Raw genomic sequence first — 16191 nt, 5'->3', positions numbered from 1 at the left:
AATTTATTTGACCCAGTACTGATGATCATAATTTTATCTACCATGTGATTGCCAAGTGTACGCCACACCGAATAGCACTAGCTCACATTTTGTTATTGTTGTCAAGAACTTATTGGCATCCAGCCAGTAGATTTTCTTCATGTGTTTGATCTTGTATTAAAAAAAAAGATCAAACACATCATCATAATCTACAGAGTGCAACCAAAAAATTCTTAACAACAATTGAAATTTCTTTCAGGAAGCCTAACACTAAAAGCTGTTTTTGTTTCAAAGGGCATCGTAGAGACGATGAACAAATAAGAATAATAATACATTCACTAATACATTTTCAATAATACATTTTCCCCGCCAAATAATCCGAACAAAAGAATCAACCGAGGGTAATCAACTGTTAAACGAATGTATCTTGAGTCCTTGAAAAATTAATTAATACTGCTTGTCAAATATTATTGAAGAACAGCAAAGGCGAACGCGATTGTCGCTACAATTCTGAAATCATTGCTTGCATTGCTTTTCTCTCAAAATTACCGTGAGATATCAAGCTACATAGAACTATGATCGACAAAAAAAATATTGTCTTGAAAACAGTCAGAAATATTAGAACTTGAATGAATAAAACATAATGCAAATGAATAAGACTAGAATGAATAGGACACAAGTTCATTTCTACCATTTAAATCATCACGTACCAAATACCTGAGCAAAATTCGAACCAGATGCATTTAATGGTAAGCTTAAAGACAATGATTCATGACAATTGTAAATTGTCGTGAGTTTATCGTCTATATAGACGTATTGCAAAAGATAATCAGGATAATAAGGATCAGAATGATACCTCTACTACTAGGCCTACTTCTACATGAATATATTATACTACTGCCATTGTAGAATGCTGATAATACAGATGATAATAATGATTTGATTAACAATTATAACTAGACTTTAATTCGTCACTTTGACGAATTAGGTGATACGTATGCTAATTTTGTATCATGAAAGTGTGTCGATGATGATCTAATTATAATATTCATAAATACGATAATAAAGATATTGATGATGATGATTTATTTGTTTTAAATGACGATGAAAATGATTAAAAGTGGTATAGCGCCCCCTTCATGAATTCGATAGACAATTGTTATATGATTAATTTACTAAACAAGCTCAAATTTTCGCCTGATTGCAGAGCCTACCAATCATTGAACTGATATTTCGACGCACTACATACGCAACATAATGAACAAGTCTAGACTGGAATGTAGTATCATTCACCTCCCATAGGCATAAGACGGATATTAAGCAAACAATCTAATGACGTCATCAAAATGAATAAATATTGGTAATAATCTTGTGAAGAATTGTCTCAGCTACAACGTATCAAAATTTAGAAGAAAATTGATCAATATTTGCAGAGATACAATCATTTTCTGTAAATATGTTGACGTCATAATATGCAAATTCGTATTTTGACTTCCAAGGCCATTATGATGACGTTAAAATGTACTTAATGGCCAAATGAGAAATGAAATCATATCTCCGACTCATTTAATCAAAATAAAAGAACAATTGGGGGTCTAGGTGCATCCCAAAGAGCTGTGATGGATTTTGTGTAATCATGTTTTTGCCTATATATGCTCTGTATTACATGTGCTCGTGCACACGGCAATTTATCTTAAAGTTGATATTCATTGATTTTAAAAAATAAATTTATTTTATTATTGCAAAGTTGAAACTTTGATTCGACAAGTTTATCAAAATTCAATGCTTGGAAATATTCGAAGTAACGATTATTATAAATTACAAAACGCTTAAATACAGCATGGGCATAGCACCGGAAGAGCTCTCCGAACGCTACTGAGATGTGTGAGATCACAGTATGGACATGACTTGCACAAGCAGACGATGCCCCATGACATCTCACACATTTTCAGTACCTGTGTTTTCATCTTTTCTTGAGTCCTTTCTCTTACTTCACTACCGTCATCCTGATACAACGAATCGTCTTCCTTTCTCTATATTTTGATGAAACGCCAAAATTTCAGCGCTTCGCGCAGGAGGGGAAAACTTCATTTAGACGAGTCGAGAACGGTACAATAAATCGTCTTCTTTTCCTAATAATTTAGCGAGGCCTAACACCGACACCCCCTAACGAGCGCGCTTCGCTTGCTCACTACCGCCCCTCCCTAAAATAAGATCCTAGCTCCGCGCCTGCATTAAAATATATAGCTATGATGTTGACTAGGTTGACAAAATAATTCGTATATTTATGTCGTCGAGGAAATTGATCATTTGCGCATACGCAAGTACTATAGATAGTCCATAGGAAAAACAATTTAGCCTTCGGCCCCGGGTTTATAGGGTTATTTGTAGATATTGAGACACTTAATTTTGTCGGTAATTGGTGGCTAGTTTTGTCGGTAATCGTTGGCCTCTACACCCCCCCCCCCCCCCCCCCCCCCCCCCACTGAAAAAGGTCTAGCGACGCCCCTGATACAATGTATTAGGTCATCGTGGAAGTTCTAGAAAGCAACAGGGGAGGGATCAAAATAAGCTTTAAAGGGCACTTATACGTAAAGAAGAGAACCCATTCAGACGGGAAAATTAGATGGCAGCCTTTTTGCTTATTCCCATTTATACAAATCATTTTGTTGCAGTTTGATGTCAGTTCTTCACGATAAGCCAATTGCTCTTCTTCCGGTGGTTCCGTGAGTCCCTTAAAGTCAGTGAAAACAAAGTACTCGAATGAGACGGGGTGTTTTACACACTAATATATTATATAGTAAAGCTACATACACTTAACTGAAGGAAAGAAACCTATAGAAGACGGACTGGATATTATTGAAAATACTATTCTAAACAAGAATGTACTACATGTACTACATTACGTTACAATTTCACGAGAGAACTAGAACTCGAGAGGGGAAGAAAAGAAGAAGTGATGAAAATGAAAGAAGACTAATAGCATGAGAGGAAAGAAAAGAGCTAAGAAGACAAGAAAAGGGTGTAAAAAGGAAAAGAAAGAGCAAGAGAGAGAGAGAGAGAGAGATATCCTTGAGCTTTTGATCGGCTAATGAGTAATAAATGAAACAGATTTTGAGCGGAGTAATTATCTTTCGCTGGAGAACTTGCATAAGGAGCTAAAACTTGATGTTTTTTTAAATCAAACATTATGGGGAATAGCAAAAAACGGCTGAGCATTTATTGCACTAACTGCCAGAGGAGCATTCATGTCTTCCACGAGGCCGCACTTTTGGATCAGAGAGCAATTTAATTGTCGGCGGAGCATTGTCTTTTGCGGGGTACTTTTGGGGAGAAGCAACAATTATTGTCGTAGTAGCCTTTGTATTTTACGGGGCACTTTTTTAGCGGAGCAAATGTCGGCGGAGCAATTGTCGGCGGAGCAATTGTCGGCGGAGCAAATGTCACCGGAGCAATTGTCGCGTTTTGCGGAGCAATTGTCGGCGGAGCAAATGTCGGCGGAGCAATTGTCGGCGGAGCAATTGTCGGCGGAGCAAATGTCGGCGGAGCAAATGTCGGCGGAGGAATTGTCGGCGGAGCACATGTCGGCGGAGCACATGTCGGCGGAGCAACTGTCGGCGGAGCAACTGTCGCGGAGCAACTGTCGCGGAGCAATCGTCGCGTTTTGCGGAGTAAATGTCGGCGGAGCAATCGTCGGCGGAGCATGTGTCATGGAACCGATATTTTGCCTTGCAAATTATGCAAATATCTTACATTTTGATGGATCGTTTCTTTTTTGATAAATCAGATGTAAACTCCCGTGCGCGAATTAAAGGTCTCGTTTTTTTAAATGACTTCTTCGTTAGTTGACCGCATGCCGGTCCGACATCGAATTCTTTGACGATAATTGTTCTAGTTGCACCAATTGTTAGTAAAGAAAACTTTGCAATCCATTTACTAATAATTGAACTAAATGAATGTGTGTAGAGTATGAGAAATATTGGATCGAATACAATCATGTACCACATTTCCTAACATTTCTTTTTTTCTCTGCAAACTTTGGTCATCCCATCATACGAGAAACGTACACCAGACTGTGACCAGAGGGGTGTTTCACAAAGATCCTTAGTTGAACTTATCTCTAAGTTGGACTTAAAAATTATGGAAAGCCGTTAGCATCTATGAAAATATTTTGTAAAAGTTATTTTAAAAGGCATACAATGTTGATTCAACTCATTCATATTTTCTATTATCAAGTAGATTTCATGTTCTTGATGTGGAATTTATAAAAAGTCTAAAATACTTGAATTTGCGCTTTTGAATATATTTAATTTTAAGGCTACAAAATGGCTATCCATGATGTTTGAGTCCAACTTAGATTTAAGTTTGACTGACTTGGCATCTTTGTGAAACATCCCCCAGCTGAACTTACAGGTTTAGTGAAGAAAGAAAAAGAGAAATATATAGAAGAAGAAGAAGAAGAAGAAGAAGAAGAAGAAGAAGAAGAAGAGGAGGAGTAGTAGGAGAAGAAGAAGAAGGAGAAGAAGGAGGAGTAGAACAAACGCCCAACAAACAGTCATGCTTTGAAATACTCTGCTGTACATACATGTATGGGGGGGGGGGGGGTATGTAGCTGGGGTCGCTTTGGCAGCATTGGCAAGACCTTTTATTGGAAGAAAAAGCAAATTGATATCAATGATTTTAACATCTGGAATTTGCACTAGATATACATACTCTGGTTTGATGGTTTGTTTTACCCGACACTGCTGTATATTAAAGAAAGCATGTATATTATTGTAAGTAAGCAACCAGGGAACTGACGGTTCTAAGTCCTCTCCGATGGACATGGTATTTAGAATGAGGATGAGAACGGTCCTCTGGTTGCTATTACTAAACAAGCAATTATGCTTTCTTAGCAGTCAGGTAAAATAACCACCAGTCCACTACTATTCACAATTTCATCACTTTAGACTCGATTTCAACCGCGACAACGATCATTGAATATTGCAAAATCGCATTATGCTTCCAATATGTTCATTTGAACCAAATTCATGATCCCATACCAAAACTTTGTATTACCTTTAACCACACTTTTAGTACTACAAAATGATTATAATTGCAGCACCAAGGTGTATTTTAAATAATACATCGTGGCAAAGAATGTCAAATCTCAGCAATCAATATCAGACATTTTTCTTCTGTTTCCTCATTTGTTTATCAGACTTTAGGTGTGGCCTATACTTGCAGCAGTTGGACTAAGCGCAAGCTGAGCCGAAAAGAGATCATTGGAGATTTCTTAAAACGTTCTGATGAAGGTAATCAATCGAATTAGTCTTCAGGGGAGGGGGGGGGGGGTGTTCACAAACACTAAGATCGACTTTAAGTTGAACTTAATTATAGCAGGCTATTCATGCCACTGTGCTCTCACTATTGGTCTCTCGATAATGGTCTTTAGATATTTTTTTTCTTCAATAATTAACTTTAAAAAAAATGTAAGTTCTATAGATTTGTGACCACGATTTATATGTCCCTTGAGAGACCAATGGCAGTAAACGGTGAGAACAAACAATGGCATGAACAGCCTGCCATAGTTAAGTCCAACTTAAAGTCGATCTGTCTTTGTGGAACACCTCCTGCTGTACAAATACTGACTTCTGTATGGGGCACGGTCTTACTATTGCCCAAAGTGATCTTGAAACTATACTGCTCCCCTATATACGAAGTCGAGGAGAAACAGATCACCGGGGAGCTAAAATTTGAAGTGATACTCTCCTATCTGCTACTTAAAGGTATAGACCAGTTTTGGAAACGCCCCCCTCTCAAATCATGGTCACAAATCTACATTTTTTGATAATTCATTATCTAAAGATCATAGTGGTGAGAGCAACCAGTGGCATATTATGGCCTGTCATAGTTAAAGGTAAAGACCAGTATTGGAAACGCCCCAATTTCAAAAAATGAAATGGAAGCTCTTATTACCAATCATGTGAAAGAATATGTTTTGACTAGTACTTGATGATACAAATTTTGCCGGGAAATCGCCTACTAATTGATATATTTGGTAAATTAACATATCTATCCGGCCTGGATAGATATCGAGTAGTCCCATATGCGTCTTTCTGTGTACAGTGCTTGTAACTATACCAAGACTGGGCCAAATTTCTTATCATTTTGATGATTCCAGTACCTTGCAGTACACACCAATACTTATGTGTTAGATGATCAAACTTTTCTGATCGATTCTACAACGTTTCTTTCACAATACAATCACATTACCAGAACTGGTCGATACCTTCAAACAAAATTATTTCAAGTATTATTAGTAGTAGTAGTATCAGTAGTAGTAGTAGTAGTAGTAGTAGTAGTAGTAGTAGTAGTAGTAGTAGTACGAAGTAGTAGTAGGCTAGTAGTAGTAGTAGTAGTAGTAGTAGTAGTAGTAGTAGTAGGCCTAGTAGTCGTAGTGTTTTTATAAATAATAATAATATATATATATATATATTATTAGAATCTGTGTCATACTCATATAACATATCTTGTGTTTAAATATAAGTAAATTATTTTCTTAATGTTCATTTGCAGAATCAGCAAAGTTTGTAGCAGAGCTAGGCCCTTCCCAAGCACAGCTTAACGTGGAATACGGAAGCGAAGAAAGAGAAAAAGTAGACATATTTTCACCCGTAGCAGCTGATAAAGGTAAATTCATTTACATTGGTGTTTACTTATTGAATAATAAGCAATAATCATGTATTCATTTTGTTTGTCTGTTTGTTTGTCGAATCAACATAGAATAATATAAAACACAAAATAGACATTGTTCATAAAAGTAAGTGACCAAATAATGTAGTGCTCTGTCATGATTATTGAGTACCCATTTACACCTGGGTGGAGGATGGCAAGTATTGATTGATGTCTTGCCAAAGGATCTTAGTGCTGGGCTAGAACGAGATTCAAGTGAATGAACCATTTCACCATGACACTCCACCGTCTCCGCCTGAACTTTTTAGCAGACAAATTTATTTAGATTATCTTTGGCTTGTGAATTATAGACGTCTTTTACCCTTTTTCATCTTCTGTCCTTGTTTCTATCATCTACCTCAAATTCCGCCCTACCAACAACTTCTTCTCGTCTTCGAAAAGAATCTACAAAAAATAACCTATTCCGCTAATATATGCAAAGCACATTTAAAAATTCGTATTGAAAAATCATTAAATGCATTTTTATCATTTTAAAAATATTATTCATTATCAATATTATTATGAGTATCATTTATATAATTATCATCATCATTATCATTATTTTTTTTTTAAAGATAAATATTATAATCATTAATATTATCTTCTTGTTGATCATTTTTTAATCATTATTATTATAATTATTACTATATTATCTTTCTTCTTTTTATTACAAGTGTAATAATAAAAAATTGTTTTGTAACTGAAGGACAAGTCGTGATTCTTATCGAAAATTTTACGCGCTTTATAGCTTGGCCCAATAATGAAGTTTATCGATCAATCAGTGATGGTGGACTTCACTTTTAAGAACCACAGGCTTTTTTTAATGCAAGCACTACATACCTCAAGAGAACAGCCCATAAGGAAAAGCCATCATCATAAATTCTAAATCAAAAATAATATGATAGAAAGCTTTCTAAGTCTCTGTTTTCATCAGCTCGAATTTGCCAAATAACCCGCTAATTTAACTATCCCGATCGCAAAATTAACCAGTTATTTTGCGTCCTCATCAAATCGCAGTTGCAATTAGCAGGATATTAGGTCGAGAAAACATCCCGGAAACTGTTGGTGTTGTTTCCAAAATATCTCGCTTTTGGGGAAATAGCGGGCTAATTAATTTTGTGCCCGTCCGAGCTAGTTTGTGATGAGCGTATCGGTCTGGTGAAAACGCAATTTCGAGCTTCGGGATAATATATCCAGAGTCTGAAAATAGCGGGTTATTTGGCAGACTCTAGCTGATGAAAACAGGCATATAGTACCATGCACCTATTATGCTAGGTCCATGCTGAGACCCAGGGGCGTAAATCCCGGGGGATGGGGGGGGGGGCTGCATCCCCCCTGGCTTGAGGTAGGGGGGGGGGGGTGGCCTGTACAATCACCCCCCCCCCTGATATTACAAAAAAAAAGAGAGACAAAAAAGGAAGAAGAAGAAGAAGACGAAAAAATGTGATTGTTTCAATTTCAGCATAATGCATGAGAAATTAGTTATTTTTTATGTATGTAAAACTGTATAGCCTACACGTATACAGTATGTCACTATCATTAAGAATAGTTGGCGACGTGCGCGAACAAGCACTTCATAAACTTCAGAATAATTTTTCGTTATTTTGCAAGGTATTATTATAGCCCAGACGTAAAGTGCGCGAGCGCGCGAGCGCTTAAAAAGTGCAATCATGTACAGTAGATGCCCGGCTCCCACTTAGTGTTATTTAGGGTACGCGTACGCTCGTTCCCTCCCTTTGAAAGCACCCCCACCCTATGTCAGGACTGCCAACATATCTGAATCCCCCTTTCGCCGGCTTTTCGCTGGCTTTTCCTATTTTGGAGACCCCCCCCCAAAAAAAAAAAAAAAAAAAAAAAAATCCGGATCACTGCTAAATGTACCACACCCCCCCCCCCCCCCCGATTTCAGGTGAGCTCTAGTCGATCGAGGGGGACTGAGGGGCAATGCTTTTAATTTTCAAAATGAAATAATTCTGAATGAGCTTTCAAAGCTAGCAGGAATTTCAGGAATTTGATCCCGGGATTTGATCAATTTTTCTATGATATTCAAGATATTTTATAACCCCCTTCTTACATTTCTCAGGAGTTCAAATAGAGAGAGAAAAAAACCCACCTCCTTTTTAAAGAAATTAAGAGTCGAGAATGGTACAACGAATCGTCTTCTTTCTCTAATGGTTTAATGAAACGTAAAAGCTTCCGCGCTTTGCGCGGGAGGGAGGGGGGGGGGGGGGGGGGGGGGAAGGGAAAAACTGAATTCAGATGAGGATTAAAAGTCGAGAACAGTACAACGAATCGTCTTCTTTCTCTAATGATTTAATGAAACGTAATAGCTTCCGCGCTTCGCGCGGGAGGGAAGGGGGGGGGGGGAGGAAAAAACTAAATTTAGAGGAGAATTAAAGTCGAGAACGGTACAACGAATCGTTTTCTTTCTCTAATGATTAAAGAAACGTAAAAGCTTCCGCGCTTCGCGCGGGAGGAAAGGGGGGGGGAGGAAGGGAAAAACTGAATTCAGATGAGGATTAAAAGTCGAGAACGGTACAACGAATCGTCTTCTTTCTCTAATGATTTAATGAAACGTAAAAGCTTAGGCGCTTCGCGCGGGAGGGGAGGGGGAACTGAATTCAGACGAGGATTAAGAGTCGAGAACGGTACAACGAATCGTCTTCTTTCTCTAATTATTTAATGAAACGTAAAAGCTTCCGCGCTTCGCGCAGGAGGGGGAAGATAAAAACTGAATTCAGATGAGGATTAAAAGTCGAGAACGGTAAAACGAATCGTCTTCTTTTCGTAATGATTTAATGAAACGTAAAAGCTTCCGCGCTTTGCGCGGGAGGGAGGGGGGGGGGGGAAGGGAAAAACTGAATTCAGATGAGGATTAAAGTCGAGAACGGTACAACGAATCGTTTTCTTTCTCTAATGATTAAAGAAACGTAAAGGCTTCCGCGCTTCGCGCGGGAGGAAAGGGGGGGGGGGGAGGGAAAAACTGAATTCAGATGAGGATTAAAAGTCGAGAACGGTACAACGAATCGTCTTCTTTCTCTAATGATTTAATGAAACGTAAAAGCTTAGGCGCTTCGCGCGGGAGGGGAGGGGGGAACTGAATTCAGACGAGGATTAAGAGTCGAGAATGGTACAACGAATCGTCTTCTTTCTCTAATTATTTAATGAAACGTAAAAGCTTCCGCGCTTCGCGCAGGAGGGGGGAAGGGGAAAACTGAATTCAGATGAGGATTAAAAGTCGAGAACGGTAAAACGAATCGTCTTCTTTTCGTAATGATTTAATGAAACGTGAAAGCTTCCGCGCTTCGCGCGGGAGGGGAGGGGGGAACTGAATTCAGACGAGGATTAACAGTCGAGAACAGAACAACGAATCGTCTTCTCTCTCTAATGATTTAATGAAACGTAAAAGCTTCCGCGCTTTGCGCGGGAGGGAGGGGGGGGGGAAGGGAAAAACTGAATTCAGGGGGGGGGGGGGAACTAAACTCAGACGAGGATTAAGAGTCGAGAACGGTACAACGAATCGTCTTCTTTCTCCAATGATTTTATGAAACGTAAAAGCTTCCGCGCTTCGCGCGGGAGGGGAGGGGGAACTGAATTCAGACGAGGATTAAGAGTCGAGAACGGAACAACGAATCGTCTTCTTTCTCTAATATTGTTGTTTGTTCGTTTGTGTGTGTGCGTGTGCGTGTGTGTGTGTGTGCGTTTGTGTGTGTGTGTTGTGTGTTTGTGCGTGCGCGATCGCGCGCTTGCGTAAATTAGTGTGGGCGTGTGCTCGTGCTAGTATGTGATGGCTATCGCCGATCATCCCCCCCCCCCCCCCTCTCCTCGGTACGGATTTACGCCCCTGCTGAGACCAGGTAGTTGTGAATTAACTCCATGCTGACACCGGATTTAGCTGCTGCTGCTGCTATACTTGTGAGATTTTGTACACAAAGCAACTTGTATTTCTCCTGTTTGTGGAAACAGGAGAGCATCTGTATTTAAAGGTAAAGGCCGGTGGTGGTAAAATTGCGGTTCAAGGGTTTTGGGTGCAAAATACCCATTCAATATTGTTTAAATATTGCCTTCAGAGGTTTAGATGGCAATAGTTCAACCTAAATTCGCAAAAAAGCAGAAATATATACCCAAATGTTCAATGTCGAAGTGCATTCGTGATATCTATCCAGGCCGGATCGATATGATAATTTACCAAATATTATTAGTAGGCGGTTTCCCGGCAAAATTTGTATCATCACGTATTAGTCAAAACATATTCTTTCACATGATTGGTAATAAGAGCTTCCATTTCATTTTTTGAGAGGGTGGGGGGGGGGGGTGAATGGTCATGATTAGGCGTCGAAATTTAACACATGAACACACGATTCTAGAATTAAAGAGATGGATGTGATATATATTTGTTTTAGGATGTTCTAAAAGTATTTTTAGTTTACGTTCATAGCATTTCAAAGATAACTTGTTACTACCATTAGAGTCACTCATAATACTCTTGTAAAAATCTTGTAAAAACTGTAACAACTGATTGATTTTGTAATTAATTTTTCCTTAGAAAAGTTGGGGAGGGAGTATACTTGTATATGCCACCCCCTCCCTCAAAAGTGGTATGTTCTGTATAAATGGTATTTAAGTATTCTTGATATTTATACCTGGTTCTTGCTCATACAAATTTTAAGAGGTATTTCCGCTACCTGCAAATTCTAAACAAGTTGATATATCTGAAATCGTTTTACCAAGACTGAAGATGTTTTACCAAAAATTGAAAGCATAATTATGAACAAGTTGGTGTAAACACATAAATATAACTCTGTAGTAAAAGAGACATATTTACAAGATTTTATTTTACATAATAATGTAATATACTTTGAACATAAGGAGCGTCAAGTCTGACACACACATGTGCGCTAGACAAGAACCCACTAAGAACTAATTATAATTATCATTATTAATCTCCAACTTTGATGAAACTATTTTTAACATTGATCTTTTCAGATGCACCTGTGTTTATGTTTATTCATGGAGGCTACTGGCAGATAAAGGAAATGTGGTGAAGTTCTTTTCCTTTTGCAAAGATTTTAGCACATCACACCGTAAATCGTTGAAATCAAATCATTAAAACGAGTGTTGACCTGAAAATGATGTGTTGAATAAACGCAGATGTCAATATGTGGGACTGGGTGATAATTATGACCTCTCAGGAAGAAAAAAAAACGTATTGTAAGATTTGAAATGTATGTTTTTATCAAGCTTTCAAAAGCCATCCTCTTATGTTGCAGTGGTATTGCTTCTTCAATCATAATTATATAGGCCTACATTTATGAATAAGCCCACATTATTTTATTCATACATGCATATCGATCATTGATTTTCCATACATGCATATTTATTCATAAATGCATATTCATTTATTTATACATGTATATTCATTAATTCATACATGTATATTCATTGATTCATTTATTACACAGTACCTTTTATAATACAAGGGCCCTAGCTGTGTCAGACATAGGGCACCCTCAGTGTTATAATAATAATACTCGTTTTTCTTAATTGCACTTAGCCATTTAATGACAAAAGGGCTAACAGTATTACATGTATTATTATTACTACCCCGGTCAGCGGATTCAAATTACCATTCTGTACATCATAATGTACTTTCTCCACTCTCTGGGGAGCTACCAAGCTAGTCGCCTTTTAATGGGCGCGGACATGCCTTTCCAACCAAACTGACATTCATATCCACCCGGGTAGGCCTACCCAATCAACACCCGGGTGGAGAGAAGCAATGATGATAAAATGCAGTAGATTAAACGCCTTGCTGCAGGACATAAGTGCTATGCTGGGGCTGGAACCCATGACATCATTTTCCAGTCAATCAGCTATAGTCAAACATATAGCTTTATAAAACTTTTGAACATAGCCATTGATAAGCAATTATTTGAGTATCCTATAAAGCATTGTTACTGATATTGACCATGCAAAAGATTTATGACACTTGACCCTGGCCTTGATGTGACATTTGACATTTTTCTCTGTTTGTGTTTTGCTGGCAGTAAGGATAATAGCTCTTTAATGGGAGGTCCTCTCATCAAGAATGGTGCTGTGTTGGTCACGGTTGGACATACCTTAGCGCCTGAGCGTAAGTGTTGCCAATTTGGGAAATTGTAATAATCTGGATTTATGTAGCGCTTAATATGAAATACCGTCTCTAAGTGCTGTACTATCCCTTATTAAAAAATTACCATGGTAACGATGGTTCTTTGTCCAAATTACCATTCACCATTCGAACCATGGTACCCTGGTATCAAACAATGGTTGTTTGAGACAATGGTACCTTTTCATAAGAACCATATGTATAAGGGTTTCGTCTCTAAGTGCTTTACAAATGTTATTTTCCGGTCATCAGATTCGTTCATGCACAATGTGAACCATCTTCATTCCATGGGGAGTATTCCTATCATTATGGTCACCGTGGAAGCATATGGCAATTACTATCACAAAGGCCTTCGTCATCCTACCAGGTCCCCATTTCTCTCCTGGGTATGGAGTGGCAAATGTAAATAATGCCTTAATTGCGAAAGGGCATGAGTACCGTATAGGGATACGGCACCTATAGGATACACTGTGGAAGCTAAATGTACCATTTCATCATAACCATAGGCTACAGACGTGACAAAACCGTAGCATTTTGTTTAGGTGACGTATACGCTTCACATTTCAGCATCTTATAACACATGCAGAGCTGAGTGCTGTTTCCTTTAATTTTCATGCAATAAAACATTGCTTTAAAAGAAGGATGTGTCTAGTTATGACATTTCATTCATATACATACTCATTTCCTTAATTACTTACAGATAATTAGAACATTTTTACAGCAGTGGAGTTTTCAAATTTATTGTTGAAAATTCGCAATTTGTCCATGTTTTTGTTTTGTTTTCAATTTTATATCTGTATATAGGTACTCTACATGAAATTGTGGAACAGGTTAAAAAGGCTGTGGTTTTTGTGGCCAAAAGATTTCCAGAAACTAGGTTAGAACAAAAAATAACTGTACGAAGCTATGAATAACGCTATTATGCGATAAACCGCTTTGGTTTTCCAGCAAGGCAAAATTAAATGAGATAAGCATAATTCGCATTACATATCTATAGTTGTTAACACACATAATAAGAAAGTACGTCTTGGACCTTTGTTGCGTGCAACTACCTTTTGCTTCACCAACACTTGCCATTCACTTCTACATTAACACTTCAGTTGCTTTTGTTGCCTCTCTGTGCAGTTGCAATGCTCATTTGCCACATGTGAAAATTTGCACAAAACAGTGGGCACCTATTTACGAAACAATGCAACACAATGGCTTTTTAAAAACACCAATATCCAGTCTTGATCAGCTCCATGATAACCGTGTAATGTTGAAGTAAGCTTTTTGTTATCCTTTTTCCATGTGGCACAGGGAGATTAATTTTGGGGGGCATATCATGGAAGAAGAACAAAATTGGTTGCTGCGTCACATGTAAACAAGTTTTTACTTGTAAAATTCTGTATTTTTTAAGTGCTTTAAATTGATTTAAGGTTGTGTTATTATACAAACACTACAGAATAGGTCAAACTAAAACAATTGACTAAAAATATTTCTTATACAGCCATGTGATTGTTGCACATGGAGTTGAGTACTATGTGCTGGCATTCGAATAATACATTGCTCTTAGTATATTTTTTTTCGTGTACTTTCTCATGACAATGGTACTCCTGAATTGTGAAACATAATTCAAAACTATCATAGACAAAATTAAATGCCTGTTTAATTCAAATTTAATTGTCCTTTTTCTAATCACAGAGGGATTTTCATATCCGGTCACTCGGCTGGTGGTCATCTGTCGGCCATGATGCTGTCCGTAGACTGGTCAAGCCTTCTTGAGGGAAGCAAGAACCTTGTCAAAGGTGATGGTCAAAACTAATCCTACGACATATGCTGCAGGCATAATTTCGTCAAAAGTATATAGGGTTTAGGTTTCGGGTTGCAGTTGGGGTGTTAGCACATTGGTTGCTTTCAATCGACGGAAGGATTGTTTTGTGTAACGGCTTTGCAAAATTAGTAGTTTCCAAACCACATCATTTTCATTACTAAAACTAGGCACAACAAAATTTAGCAATACATATATGCATTCTTTTACAATCATAATATTCTAAATGTTCGTTTGATGTCACTCCAAGTAATATATACGTTTTATTTTCTTTGTAATTTGTATGTAGGTATCCTTCCTATTTCTGCTGTATTTGATGTTCGACCTCTTACAAAAACTTACATCAACGAGCCATTGCTTCTTACAGAGTAAGTATTAGAGAGAAAGAGGGGGAGATCAAGAGAGAGAGGGGGAGAGAGAGACAGGGAGCCGGAGAGTAGAAGAGGAGTGAGTGTGTGTGTGTGTGTGTGAGAGAGAGATAATGAGATATAATGGAGAGATGATTTCATCGTAAACGGGAGTGGAGAGAAGAGGGTGTAAGACATTGAGAGATTAAGAGAGAGAGAGAGAGAGAGAGAGAGAGAGAGAGGAGATGGGGGTGAAATAGTGAAGGAGGTTAAAGACGGTTAGATCGCCAGTATATACACATTTTGGAGGGGAGGGTGATAATGCCAACCCATCTTTTTGCACCCTTTGATCTTGTGCATGTCACAAAAAGGACAATTAATATTATTTTCTTGCTCATCATTTATCTTTTTTTTTTATTCAGGGAAAAGTTTGTTTGATTCCATTAGCATTACCAGATTAAAAGATATGATTTTCTTTACTATCTTTTTTGCTTATCTAGTACATCGTATTTTGGCAAATGTTATTTCTTTTTAGTCATGAGCATCCATTGAAAGATTTGTTTATGAGAATTTGATTTGTGTGATTCTGTTAGAATTTCCATAATTACAAGAACTGATAATTACCTTCAATCTTTCTTCAGGTCAAGTGCGTCTTCTGTGAGCCCTCTTCTCCTTGTGGATGCTATCCCTACATGCAATCTAGGGGTCAAAGTTCACATCCTGGTAGCCGAGTATGATCCACCTGTACATCAAACACAAGCACAAGATTACAGCAAGGTTTGTACGGAATAATTACGTTGAAATATATGAACCTGGGCCGGTATTTAATTCAATATTTAAGTTTTAAAAATAAGTATTTTACTTAGTTTTCTCAATTTATGTATGTGGTAAATTATACAGATCCGGCCAGGATAGATGAACATTGAACATTTGGGCATATGTCTGCTTTTTTGCGAATTTAGGTTGAACTATTGCCATCTAAATATCTTAAGGCAATATTTAAACAATATTGAATGGATATTTTGCACCCAAAACCCTTGAACCGCAATTTTACCACTACCGGTCTTTACTTTTAAGTAAATTACTTAGCCAACTTTGGTTCAAGGTTTTGGCTAAGTTACCCTATACAAATTTTAATCGCCAGTTTCCTACCAGACTTAAGCCGATTATTGATTGGCAGGCAAATGGTTTGA

The 16191-nt window shown here is 37.8% G+C and overlaps 1 protein-coding gene across 1 annotated transcript in view; it reads left to right on the top strand.

Annotated features, from left to right (window-relative positions):
* The window catches only part of LOC752252 (kynurenine formamidase-like), a 32942-nt gene that overhangs the window by 13886 nt on the left and 2865 nt on the right, over window positions 1-16191 (top strand). The window contains exons 2-9 of the mRNA XM_030998099.1: window positions 5180-5273; window positions 6538-6651; window positions 11680-11734; window positions 12741-12826; window positions 13646-13718; window positions 14525-14628; window positions 14941-15019; window positions 15640-15775. Of these exons, the coding sequence (XP_030853959.1) occupies window positions 5180-5273; window positions 6538-6651; window positions 11680-11734; window positions 12741-12826; window positions 13646-13718; window positions 14525-14628; window positions 14941-15019; window positions 15640-15775 (741 nt within the window). The remainder of the gene's footprint in view (window positions 1-5179; window positions 5274-6537; window positions 6652-11679; window positions 11735-12740; window positions 12827-13645; window positions 13719-14524; window positions 14629-14940; window positions 15020-15639; window positions 15776-16191) is intronic.

Source organism: Strongylocentrotus purpuratus, unplaced genomic scaffold (genome assembly GCF_000002235.5).
Source record: "Strongylocentrotus purpuratus isolate Spur 01 unplaced genomic scaffold, Spur_5.0 spur5_scaffold_4, whole genome shotgun sequence".
Lineage (NCBI taxonomy): Eukaryota > Metazoa > Echinodermata > Echinoidea > Camarodonta > Strongylocentrotidae > Strongylocentrotus > Strongylocentrotus purpuratus.
Note: the sequence above shows the minus strand (reverse complement) of the source record. Positions and strands in the feature narration are given on the sequence as shown.